The 13531-nt window shown below is 38.0% G+C and overlaps 1 protein-coding gene across 1 annotated transcript in view; it reads left to right on the forward strand.

Moving 5' to 3' along the window:
• The window catches only part of LGR5 (leucine rich repeat containing G protein-coupled receptor 5), a gene marked incomplete at both ends in the record, with an annotated part of 88029 nt that overhangs the window by 57828 nt on the left and 16670 nt on the right, over nucleotides 1–13531 (forward strand). Inside the window, 4 exons of the mRNA XM_084206025.1 lie at nucleotides 5857–6072; nucleotides 8425–8496; nucleotides 10889–10957; nucleotides 13302–13373. Of these exons, the coding sequence (XP_084062151.1) occupies nucleotides 5857–6072; nucleotides 8425–8496; nucleotides 10889–10957; nucleotides 13302–13373 (429 nt within the window). The remainder of the gene's footprint in view (nucleotides 1–5856; nucleotides 6073–8424; nucleotides 8497–10888; nucleotides 10958–13301; nucleotides 13374–13531) is intronic.

A 13531-nucleotide genomic window follows, 5' to 3' on the forward strand; every position in this document is an offset into this window, starting at 1 on the left:
GGTTCAAAGAGTCACTCAAACGCTCTCATCCCTATTAGTCACCTTGAGCAAATGTATTTCTTTAGAACAGACTATAAGAAGGAAATCTCTTGATTTTGTGTTTTGCGCATCATCAATATCTCCATTCTGTGTTTAAATCAAGAAAACTTTTAGTGATTTTTAATATATATGTATAGTTCAAAAACTTCTCACATGTGTATATTGATGTGTTTTTCAAGCGTCATTTTTAAATAGCAGCTTCTTTTCTGTCAAACTTTTTTTCATTTAATGCAGGTATTTGTTTAAGTAGGTATCTTTGTTTCTGTAGTGCAACTGTCTTATTTTTGATTGCACCCTTTATAAAACAGAATTGACATATAATTTCAGTATTTTTGAACAAGCAGGGAGGGCTTGGTCAAAAACTGGCAATGACATATCAATAGTATTTTTAAACTTTTTTCCCCAAACATGTCAATATATATTTGATATTATTAGCCACTGAAAAGCTGCAGATCTCCATTTTCAAATGTTGCTAAATAAAGGAGGAAATGGTAATTGGCATTGCAGATGGAAAAGCTTCTGCTATTCTTTTATTTAGATTATTGTAACACAACCCTTTGCAGTGAATACTGTAGATGAAACTTCCTTTCTATTTATTTTCTTGTTTAGACATCATTGTTAATGATGTCTAAACAGCTCTTACTGTGGCATTGTCAGACACACAAATAATCAAAATTAAGAACAGGTCAGATGCTGTCTCACTGCCCATGCCACACAAGTCATGAAGAACATTTCAAAGCAAGCATTACTTACTGTATCACTTGCTCTCATTCCTGTGACATTTAAAGGACTTTTGCTTTGATAGTGAAAAATAGGGCAGAATAGCCCACAAAGCACTTTAAACAGTCGACAGATGGAAAAAATAAACCATCTTTTCTCCCTTAACAACCTGCAAAACTGCAATTTAGTCAAGTAAATTAGTTAAACTTTACAAGTAATGGCCAAGTAGTGTAAATTAATTTTTTTAGAATTTTCCAACATAATTTGTAGATTTCTTATCTTTTATTTATAGGGTATTTCAGTATTTATAGACCACCTGATGCTGACACCAGGTTTGACACAAAATATTATCTAGAATTCATCTCAGATGTTCTCAGTAGTTGCCTGTCTGGAGCAGGTCAGCAAATGGATTTTTCATTGTCTCCCTAACTCTCCCAAATATTTGACATTTCAAGAGAAGTTTCCATGCTTAGCCTGAAAAAGCACTGGAAGACTTTGAGGGCGCATAGTTCAGCAACTTTTCCAGTTCAGGCTTAAAATAAAAAACCAGGGCTTTTTTTCCCCCAGAAATGTTAAATTTGAACAATTATTTTCCACTTTGATGCTTCTGTTAATAATCCAGATTTTTAATTGAAAGACCAAACAACTTTGATGAAGTCACATTCTCTCCAGAGAACTGTTTTCATGAAAAGACAGGAGCCTTAGTTGTGGTTTTCCATGTCTCACCCCATGATAATGAAGGCTACAGAAGGTACTATCCTTCTTAAGAAAGCGGGTACCTCAACAGGTACCCACAAACTCCCAGAGGAGGAATTTCCCACATTTGAAATTGAGGTTGTTTGTACCCATGCACATGTCTACACATACACAAAGATGTCTCAAAACTCGCTGTTGCAGTCTCCTTGGTTTATTGCACACCTTCACCATCCGGGCTGCTGCAGCCCCAGGGCGCTGGGCAGCAGAAGAGTGACTGAAACACCAAGCACTAGTACAGTATCAGACCACCCCCCTCAGTCACAGACATTTTTCTGGGTAGATAACCAAGGAGAGGAAGGTAGGAGTGCAAGGTTACCTAAAATGCATTTTGAATGCAGGTTTACCAACACCCCTGAGCAGCACATCTGAATGTGAAGAGAAACACCACGGATTGAGAAACTTCCAGGGCTGCAGAAACCTCCTCATGTAAAACTGAGCAGTGGGAGAGAAACAAATGCTCCTAAACTTGTTATTTGTCTGTTTTGGTCTTCTTGTTGCCATGCATCAGTCCTGTAAAACTGAGATGTGAGAACTGCTGGACTGTTGTGTTTTAATTAAGCTTTTTACAATAGTCCTAGCATTTTCCCCTGTGGACCAAAGGGGATATCCTGCTTAAAGACCAGGTTTGGAAAACATGGCTTACAACAGCCAGCTCTATTTTTATTACATCCACTTTTCAAAGCTAGTTTAGATGTCACTTGCCATTACCTAAATGGTACTTTAGTCAATCCTGTGAACAAACCCCTGAGAGAGTCTGTGTGCCGACACGCTAACAAAGATGGTGGGCTGCAAGTGCCCCTCTCCTGGCCTCTGTGCCCTCCCCAGACAGGTCCTGGCCACAACCCCTGTCCATCATTGCTCCATACTTCATGGAGAAACTTGACTGAGGCTCCCTGCATAACAGAGCTGGGTCAGAAGAGGAAGGTGATACAGGACAGAGAAGTTCCACCTTCTTTAATCCACCATGCCCAAAATCAGTCCTCCTGTGCTCCCAGTTCTCTGCCTCCCCTACCTCTTAGGTACAGTCTCTTTTCCTGTGCTCTTACCTCTCCTACTTTAAACTTAAACAGGCAAAGAAACATTTTATCCTTGACTTCTTTGTGGCTTCCCTCTTCTCCAGACTTTTCATTGTGTTCTGGCCCTCATCCATCAAAATGAGGCGATCTGTGTAATAGCTGCTCATTTCAGAGGGGAAAATGGCTCGGGAGAAATCTCCTTCCTGATCTCCTATCTAGCATTTGATTTAAACCTTAATGAATAAGCAACGCACTCCAACAAGATATTAAGTAATTTTTTGGTTATGAGATATACCCAGGTTGTAGCTGTTTCTGAGAGAAGATACAGAAAATGGGAAAAAATTTTATATATATATTCCCTTAGAAACCTACCACTGGTATGAAACTTAGCATCCATTCATATTAAATTGATACAAAAATGCAAATCAAATCTTTTTCAAACAACTGCCTTTGTCTGTACCAGTAAATGAGGTTTTCATTCTACATGGACAATATCTTTCCATAATTTGTGCACATGGTCACAGAATTCAGTGTGTCACAAGAAACACTAGTGGGTTACAGTCCACATAGCTCAAGCTTTGAAAGGTTTAGACATTTTAAGTAAGTTCATGGTGAATTTGGTAGTGGCTGCTTTATTTACATGCTGCCTATCTGAAGAGATCAAGTATTTCTGTTTCCCTAAATTAGCTCTCTCTGGAATATAATAGCAGCTTTCAAACTCACCACATGTTATCTACATATATTTTTCAGTTTTAAATAGGGTCATGTTTGTGAGTTAATGGGTTTAGTTCTGAAAGTGCCAAAACTTTGATCAACACATGTAAAACAATTGGCTGAAAAGGGTGATTTTGATCAGTCCTTTATACATCAGTGTGCATTACCTACACTATGACAGGAAACATAACCACTACTGAAACCTTTTAATATCTGCAAGAGGGAAAACGGTGCTTGGAAATTTAAAAAAGATTAGATAACGAAAGAGCACTTGAGGCAGTACTTCTTATAAGTACTTGCAGGATATGTAATCCAGTTACAGAACCTGAAGCACAAATCATTGCAGCTTTTTTGTTTCTTCCAAGCTTTACTTAAACAATAATTCAACTATCTGGAATTTCATTTACAGTACAGCAGTTCTGTTTTTCTTTCTGTTCTGTGGGTTTTATTTACATAGCCGGTGGTGGGTTTATATTTGGAAACTTCAGCTATTAAAAAAAAAAAATCTGTTCCTTGATTTGCTACGAAATACTGGTAGGATAAAAATCATGGTCACACTGACGACAGCAGAAATATTGCCATTTCAGCCACAGGGTTACAGACAAACAAGTACTTGTTGGCTTCTCCACACAGCCAGGCATCCTGTGAGTGACTCCCGTGGAGTGAGCAGGGACATCGGGGCTCCACAGGCAGGTTTCCTATTGAACGAGATGTTAACTGCAATACTGCAGCACATGGAGCTTGAATAAAGCCTCCATTCTTTAATCAGGGAAACTGTCAAACTAAGGCAACTGTAACTTCTTAGTTTACATACCAGCATCACCCAGGGAAGAAATTTACTTCTGACTGAACACAAAGAAATCTCATCTACTCATTCAAATTATACCTTATTTGAAAACACAGGCATAACATGGTTGTTGCCTGAGGAAAGGAGGAAGAAAAACATGAGTATTTCTAAACATTTCCAGCCTTACCCATTTGTTGACAGACCACTGAATTATTTTGGAAGCTCTGTCTCTACTGCCTGAAATGTCAGTTGTTATATTGAAAATTTAATTGTACAAGGGCTTTGACACTGAACCTTATAAATTTGTTCCAACTGACCTTGTCTCAGTTATTTGCCAGCCTGGCACGGAGCCTTAGCAGTCATTATTTGTTCTCATGAAGTAGGTAGGGCCAGCATGGAACAGGAGATAGAATGGACCTGACATTTTACATGACTGTAAATGAGGAAGCAGCTTTAAATAAAGAGATTAGCATGCCCACCACAAAGAGTATTGCATTTCTCTCAAAGAGACCAAATTTAGGTTGTACAGAATTACTTCTTTGTACACCAGGTGTGGCTGTTCTGTACTATTTTCAAACATCTATTTAAATTTATTTCTGTTTTACCATTCACTTAATTACTCTTCTCTAAACATTTCATGAAAATTTTTAGAGCCCAGCTTTCATGTTATGGAAGAGGTATAAGTCACTGCAATGCATTAAAAGTAGAAAAAGTTTATCAAGGCCCACATCCCCAATTGGATATTTCACAAATTTTCAGAAATCTGAAGTGCACTTTTAAATCTTTCCCTGAAAGAATCACAATGAAAAAGCAAAACACAGCAAGAACATAAGCCAGTGAATAGATGACATTATTTTTGTTGCACCACATCTGAAAAGGTTTGCTGGCTTTAATCCTTAATTACACAAATGTAAGAACAAAGCATCACCTGCAGACTCTGCAAAGGTACAACGTGCAGTTGAGCTCCCTCTGTTGGCTCTGCAGCAGCTGAGGTGCATTTAGTAACTTCTTTTACAATACAAATACATCAGATTGGCAATACTAATCTCTAGGTAAAAAGCATTATGTTCCACTGCTATAAAAATGTGAACTTCAGTTCTCATTAGAATCATTAGGATAAACAATATTTGCAGTGAAAGAGGCTCCCAAGGAAGTGTTCACAGCAGCGAGGCTGACAGAGTTCAAGGGGTGTTTGGACAATGCTCTTGGGTGCACAATGTGACTCTTGTGGATGGTCCTTTGCAGAGCCAGGAGTGGGACTCAATGATCCTTGTGGGTCCCCTCCAACACAGCTCATTCTGTGATTCTATAACTCTGTAATATTAAAGGAAAGGTTAAGCAGGATCCTCCAGAGACTCAGAAGTGAGTTCTATTTATGGGTCTTGGAATGGGTGTTTAACATTTGGAAATCCAAATTATCTTGCAGCTCAGTGATTTGTAGGTTCTGAAAGAGAATCTCTGGATGAGTTTCTTGCACTTTTTTGTTCTATGGTTTCAAACAACTGGGAAAGGAAACAAAGTCATACCTAGTCTTTAGAGGGTACTCTAAAATGATCAGTGTGTGCTCTCAGTGAGTTGATGGCTCCAAAGGAGAGCTGTCTCTGCAGAGCCAGCTGACAAGCAGACATGTAAACATGATTTTAGATCTCAAGGATAAGGCTGCAAGCAAGATGTGAATGTAGAATCTCCAGGAAATGGAAACTGGAAGTGGGAACTCATGCCCATCTTTTGGGGTTATGTTCATGGTGATAACTTCTTATAGCCATTTTGCAAAGATACTTTTCTTTTCTTGAAGTCAATTTTCTCTGTTTCTTCTTCTCCTAGGCGTCTGGATGCCAACCACATCAACTATGTACCCCCCAACTGCTTCAATGGCTTGGTCTCCCTTAGACACCTGTGGCTAGATGATAATTCCTTGACAGAAATTCCCGTCCAAGCTTTTAGGAGTTTACCTGCACTTCAGGCAATGACATTGGCACTGAATAAAATTCATTACATACCAGACTATGCCTTTGGAAACCTCTCCAGTTTGGTAGTTCTGTAAGTTTTATTGATTGCTTTTTATACACAATGCCTTCTTGCAGGTCATTGGCCTCTTGGAGAAACAGATTTTTTTGCATCTTTGTACAGTTTGACCAGCATTTGCTAAACAACTTGTTTTGATCTACCTTCAAAGCTTCCATCTCAATAAAAATATTCAAAGGAATTAAAAATCACCCTATCTGGTCAGCAAAACAAACAGGAAGGGGTGCATTGTGTGCTAAGATTGAAAGAGGGAAGATTAGAAACAGGAAATGAACGGAAATCTTTCTGGTGAACTTGGAAAGAATGCTATCCAGTAGAAAAAAATATGCATTTCCTGTCATAGAAAGTATATGTAGTTTTGTATTTGGTTACGTTTGCATACCGGTTCAACTAACTGAAACATACACGGCTGGCACCAAAATCTGGAAGGTGTTATATGAATCATGGTTTCTGCTTCTTATCTTCTGGGAATGTACCAAATGGAAAAAATCTAGACTGGCTGGAGAAACTTAATGGAGAAGTAATTTCAAGATGCTTTGGAAAATGTCAACATTATTAAAGAGAGAATTGCATAATCAAGCTATACAGACTGTCATAAGCCATGTAAGACACAGCATGTTGTAGCATACTCTAGCCCCACTGTAAGCATTGAACCTGGCACACATCAGGGTTCTCCACTGACAGCTACAGTCACTGCCTCTGTCTCCATGGGGCCCCAAAATTGGGAATAAACACCTGACCTGTGCTGCAAAGCCTTTGCCTTTTCTTTACATTAAATATCAATCCCATTCAAGTTAAAGAATGGATGGACTTGTGATTGGTTGACCTTCTAAACTTATAGCAGCAATGGAAAAGACAAGAGGCTGTCTTGAACATTGTTCTCTAGACCCCTACCAGAAATGCAGTGGTAAGAGAACAGTTAAGAAATGCAGGGGAAAATAATTTCCTTTCATGCATGCTTGCTTCTGCTCAATTAAGTTTCCTTATTTAAGCTCTGTCTTGCTTATTTCTAATCATCTGGGCTTTATAGTGATTAATAATTGAATCATTCCTCACAACCTACAATAGCTGATCTTTTTAGCTCATCAAAATCTTTGTGTGTGGTTTTGTTTTCATTGGGTTGCTATTCTATACAGTATGGCAAACTTTCAATGCAGTGGAAAAGTGCATGGTCAATTGGAGCAAGTCAAAACCTTTATAATTAAACATCCAAACACAACTGGAATTTGAAGATGCACTCTTCATGCTAACTAAAGCATTAAAGGTCAGAGTAGTCATTAAAAATATAGAGTTGATTAGGTTTCTTCCTAGAAAAGAAAAACCAACAAAACATTTTTATTTTGCTGTCCCAATCCCTGCCTTTGATGGACAGGTAAACTCAATTTCTCGAGGTTCTGCAGAACATTCAGAGAGCCTCTGATCTTTAACAATATTTTCAGAGTATAATGAAGGGCCCGGCAGCCACTCATTCACAGTATTTCTTTCCTCTTAAAGCCCTTCTCCCTTAGTTTTCCTCTACTACAGGGATAGGATTTTGAGGACAAAATAAAAGGAAAAATCTGGGGAAAAGGCATTATTTTTAAATTAAATGACCTGAAGTGGCTACAAGTTGAATCTACTCACATCAATGAGCTTCACTCAGAGTGGTTTTTTTCCATGTCAATCTAAAAGATGTAAATAGGTAGAATTCAGTCTTCAGATGGGTGGCAGGGAGGAGGGGGTAAAATTGGTTAAAATATATAAAAATTACTTTCAAGTGCTAAATATTTTAGGAAGTAGTTACTGATTTTCATAATTTCAAAGAAAGGCAAGTTACAGCACTTCTAAGATTACTTGGTTTCCTCATTTAAGGGAAGCTACAACTTTTTGTGTTATGGCTTTGTGTCTTTTTGCATTCTGCAAGCCTAATGCCCCTTACCTGTCTGCTGTGTTATCCATCTCCTCAGTGGCTGCTCTTTTGGGCCATACCCTCTAACACTCTGAATATAAATCTTCCAAATATACCAAATATACACCTCACACCCCACATACAGTTTTTCAGGAGTGTTACTTAACTAATTAGCTATCATTGAGAATATGTCTGTTCATTATGCAAACCCCAGCCTGGAACTACAAGATATGACACTTTTGAATAGTCTAGGTGGTTTTAAAACAGATCCTTTCTGTGAAAACAAATGGAGAGGTATTGGGAGAATGGATGGTGGGTGGTAGAGATGTCACCTATACATGCTCCTGGAAAAGCATGATTGCATATAATCAATGCATGCCTGAAAATAAGTTAATTTTGATTTAACCATCCAAATATTTCGCTTTAGTCCACTGTGTGCAGTGTACTTTCCTGACTGTGTGCTTAATGTTCCCCTGCAGACATCTCCATAACAATAGAATCTATTCCCTGGGAAAGAAATGCTTTGATGGGCTCCACAGCCTAGAGACATTGTGAGTTGACCTCTTATTTGTTTCTTTTTTTTTTTTTTTTTTTTTTAGAGTGTTTTCATTAATATTCTGAAAGAATAAAAATAGCCCAAAAGCCAAATGTGGGTTTTGGCTTGCCTAATTGCTACAGGATCTAAGTGATAGTTCACAATGACTCTAGGTAGTAAACCCTATTTTTGGCTATAAAATTAGTTTGCCTTTTTAATAAGCATTGTCAATTGATAAATTGTTTGAAAGACAGTTGAAAACTGTGTTGAGCATGACTATTCATGAACTTATGGTTGCCTAGTTTAGTGCTATTTATTTGTCTTGTTCAATCAATAAGGCTAATAGCTAGATTGGGAAATTGTCGCAGTGAAAAGCTTTAACATTAAGCAACGATCTTACCACAGAGGAGAGTTATAAGATTAGGTGGGTGTAATTTTTTATACCTGGAAAAAGCAAAAATTCTAGGTAGTCAAATTATGCATGTGCTTTACAAGTGGGTGAAATGTTTCAGTTGTATCCAAGTTTTCATCTGTAGAGAGAGCTCTGATAAAGAATAGCACTGGTAAAGACTGAAACTTCCTCAAGTTTCCACTGTAATTGTGTTTAGATCAATTCAAATTTTTTTTGAGCTTTCCAGCAAAAACATACTCTACATAAAATACCAAGCAGGAATGCAGTGCTAATGGTTAGCAGAAATTATTTTGCTACAGTTAGTCAAATACAGATGTTATCTGCTGGAGTCACCCAGACCCCAGAAATGCCACAGGGACAGTAAAACTTTGCGTGTGCTTCCTCCCGCACCTGCTGCAGTCAGCTGCATCATGTTCAGTGATTTTGGAAGTTTTATCCAACCAGAACAGAGGTTAAAAACCCAGTTACGAGAAACAAATTGTTTCAGACATGGATATTGCTAGTCTAAAGGCGACTATTTGCTTTTCCCATCCACAAGCCTGTTTACTGCCCACTTTCATCTGTCATTGAGATTAGGAAGCAAGGAGGTTTGGGCTTCTGGGGTTTTTTTATCACCAGTTTGATTGCACTGATCCCTTGCCACTGAATTGCAGTTTTACAATTTGGACTTTTAGCCGCCTGTGAGTTGAGAGGAAGTCCCTTAGTGTAGCGCCGGAAAGGGGGACGGGAAAGGAAGAGGGAGAATGTAATGGTTTGTTTTGTTTATTTAAGTGATATTCACATGGCACTTGGTCACAAATGGGGAAAAACAGAACAATGGAATAAGTAATTGCAAACTCAATCCCAGCCACCTGGCACGAGAGAGATGAAAACACAGAGGACAATCACAAACCCAGGAATAAATGTAGGTGCAGCCACTTCCCTGCAACAGGACAGTGTAGCACTTGCCTCAAGCACAGTAATTGCATAATGTACAGACCAGTTCCCAGATAGTCTCAAGATAATCTGGAGAGATCTTGGTGTAAATGATGGACGCCAGCTTTAAGATCATTTGTTTGCATTGAGGCGTAGGTCTGGAAATCACATATCACTAGAGGGCAAAACCAAACCGTACATGCCTGTAATCTCTTTTTGTCAATAAGCAGGAGAGATTTACAAGCAGGAAGGAAAGCCTTGTTGAGTTCAGACAGCAGTTTCCTGCCTGCATTACTTCAGCCTGATACTATTTCAATTTCAATCTATTGTAAACTGTGGCTTGGGTTTTGCCTGTCTGTTTTAAAAGGCTTTTGCTCCAGTTTTTCAGACTATTTTCCTCACAAAGCGTTGCCAGAGAGCATCACAGTAAACTGGCATATCTCAATTTTGGTTTCAGCCATCTCCTAAATGCTAAAGGATGCATATGTCATGCTGAAAGCAGAAATAGACCTATAATCCGTTCAGATTACCCGAATAAAGTCTAATTACTGCTACGGCATGAGCATTTCTTGAAACAGAGGTCACTATGGTAGCTACACTATCATTTTTACAATTTGTCTGATTAGAACTATTCTCTTGTCTATTGTCAAGTCTTAGAACTAACAATACAGTTAGAAATATTTATAGAGAAATGTATTAGGCATGTAAAGTGCAGATCACCAAAACCATTGAATATTGTTTTGAAAGACTTTTTTCCCTGTTAATACTTGAATGTAATGCTAAGGGTGGGCAATTTATAAAACAGCAAATCTCTTAGTAGTACTCGAATTTACTTACAATTTTTTTATTACAGAATAGCTAAAATGTAACTAAAAATAGAATGCTGATAAAAATAGGAATGATAACATGCTCTAAATAGACTTTGTTGGAAAATATCCATACACTTCTGAGGATTTCCTGTCTTTTTACTGTATGTATTTATTCAATGCATAGAAGATGATAGTTCATTATAAATGCCAACAATGCTATGTTATCTGTTATGCAGTGCATAACCAAAATAATAATATCTATTTTCACACAGAGATTTAAATTACAACAGTCTGGACGAGTTCCCCACTGCTATCAGGACACTAACAAACCTAAAAGAGCTGTAAGTACAGAGCTCAAATTAGGAAGAAGGATGTTTTGTCTAGTATATGATTTCTTTTTTTAATGCTGGTGATTTTATCAGTAATCCTTAAAAACTGATATCCTAGGAAAAACTAATAAGCATGCCAACATACATAAAAAATAATGTTCAATGTTCAGTTTAGGCCATTCAAGCTCTGACAACTTCTACTTTTATGTTGCCTTGTGTAGTGGGTCTTTTCCAGGAACTTCCTTTCTGGAATACAGTAAACAACAAACACAATTAATTCACTTTTAGTCCCAAACACAAGAGTTAGATTTTGCAAACTATCCAATGTATTAGTGTTCTAGCTAAGAAGGCATGACAACCTTATTAGTCCATCAGGTTTAATTAAATTTTACCAATTTCCCTCCCTCACCTCTATTAAATTAAAAGCAATTTATTTTCTATATATATAGTCATTTCTTTGTAAGGTTGTGAATAAAACACTTTTGTATGCACAGGCATAGTTTGCATCAGGAAAATCAACAGCGAAATTAAATTATTCAAATTTATTTTGAAAAACGGTTTCATTTTTAAAAATTGAAAGTAATTAATGTTCACACATCATACACACAATGTACTCATTAATGCATATGCTCAAAATTCTTTCCATTTGATTTATTTACTGTGTTAGTGGTACTATCAGCATAGATTTTTAACAAAAATAAGTAATCACATACTAGTTGGACATGGTTGTACCCCTGCTACATCACAAACTGATCTAAAAGCCAATTTTAAGTAGCCACCCGAGATTTTTTCCAGAACAGGTACCCCCAGATACTGTGGACACCTGCTCAGCACCTCCAGTGTTGCCAGAATGCAGCTCTGCAAGAGGCAGCAGGACTATGAGTTTCCCAGTCCAAATGTTCTCAGCTGCTGTTTATGCCATAAAATAATTGGTATGAAATCCAGTGACCTCAAAGGATTGCCTTTTTGATGACCTCTGGAGTCAGTAGCCAAAAAGGGGTAGCTCAGTTTGCACCAAATGCTCCAGCAAACCGCCTGAAGTGCCTGAGGTTACGTACTGGCCCCCTGAGGATTTCACCTCTGAGTATCAGCTATGTGCAAGAAACATTTGGGATCTGAAATTGCATCCTGCCCTCCCAATTGCAGCACAGACATGAGACTGTGTGGTTCTGTGCTTTGTGTGGCCCTGGGAGCTGATCCTGTGTTCACAGACCCAGAGGCAGCCCCGCAGAGGCTCAGCTCATTGCAGGGCCACCTTCCTGGGTGGGACCTCGTGTCTCTCTCAGAGTTTGTGCTGAAAACACAAACTGTGACCTTTTTGTGCACAGCTAGTAGCAGACATTGCTCTGGGAGGTAGTCATGCCATTTCCTTGGGTTTTTTCTGCCGTGCAAGGGATCCCATGCAAAGCCAGTCTGTTTACTGGTTCTAGATGAGATGCTCTTCTGCTTAGAGCCTGCATGCAAAGCAAGCAGGGATGCAAAGCCTTGCTCTGCAGCTCATCACCAGTAGCACAATGCCTAAACAACTAAAACCAATAATGTGGGACCTGTTCAAGTAATGGCCAAGAGTGCTTGCCTCAGTGAACAATTGGAGGCTTAGTAATGCATAAATTTAAGCTGGGAAGCCTTCTTCATACCCGACTGAACTAATGGGAGTTTCCCACACAAATCATCATTGTTCTTTTGAAATCTTAGTTGTTCCTTTTGTTTTTCACAATAGAGAATTATTCATATGAACGAAATCCAGTAATTAATGATGAGACAAAGATTTGGCTCTCTATCCAGCAGACACAATTACATTTTGTTTGTGTCCACATTTAAAATATCTCAACAAAAAGGTGGTTGTGAGAGCACCTACATTACAATATAGTGTATAAAATAATTTCCTTGATAGACTTGTGCCATCTAGCAAAAAAACAGTTGCAGTTTAACAAGCACAGGGGGAAATATATTGTTAGCTATCTAATTATTAATATCTAACTATTGATGTTCTTTTGTATATTTACATTATATCAATATACATACATGCATATACCCTGAATTTTAAAATGTCATTTTGAAGTTTACTTCACCTGAATGGTTTTGTTCATTTAGAGAAGTGCAGAATTTCAGCAATTTTGCTCTCTTCTCTTCTCTTCTCTTCTCTTCTCTTCTCTTCTCTTCTCTTCTCTTCTCGCTCTTTTTTTCCTTTGTTTTTGTTTTTTTCAATTATGTCTTATTCCAGAAAACAAGGACATACCTTTACATACAGACACTTTTCTTTCTACAAACAGAAAACCATCATTGTGCATTGTGATCACAGACTGAGTCTTCACTTTTTTTTCCTTATATCATGTAAACGTTTTTTTCTTTGTAGGGGATTTCATAGCAATAACATCAAGTCAATACCTGAGCGTGCATTTGTGGGTAACCCTTCACTTATTACAATGTAAGTGATAAGAATCTTTTCAATGACTCTTTGTATTAGAGAATGTGGAACTAAGTATCATATTTGTGGCCAATTGTCAAATAGCTTTTTTTGTGAGTACACTTTGTAGCACAATCACCATACAAGCAAACAAGCTCGTATCTTGCCAGCTTCGTGGA

This window comes from Fringilla coelebs (genome assembly GCF_963513975.1).
Source record: "Fringilla coelebs genome assembly, chromosome: 5".
Lineage (NCBI taxonomy): Eukaryota > Metazoa > Chordata > Aves > Passeriformes > Fringillidae > Fringilla > Fringilla coelebs.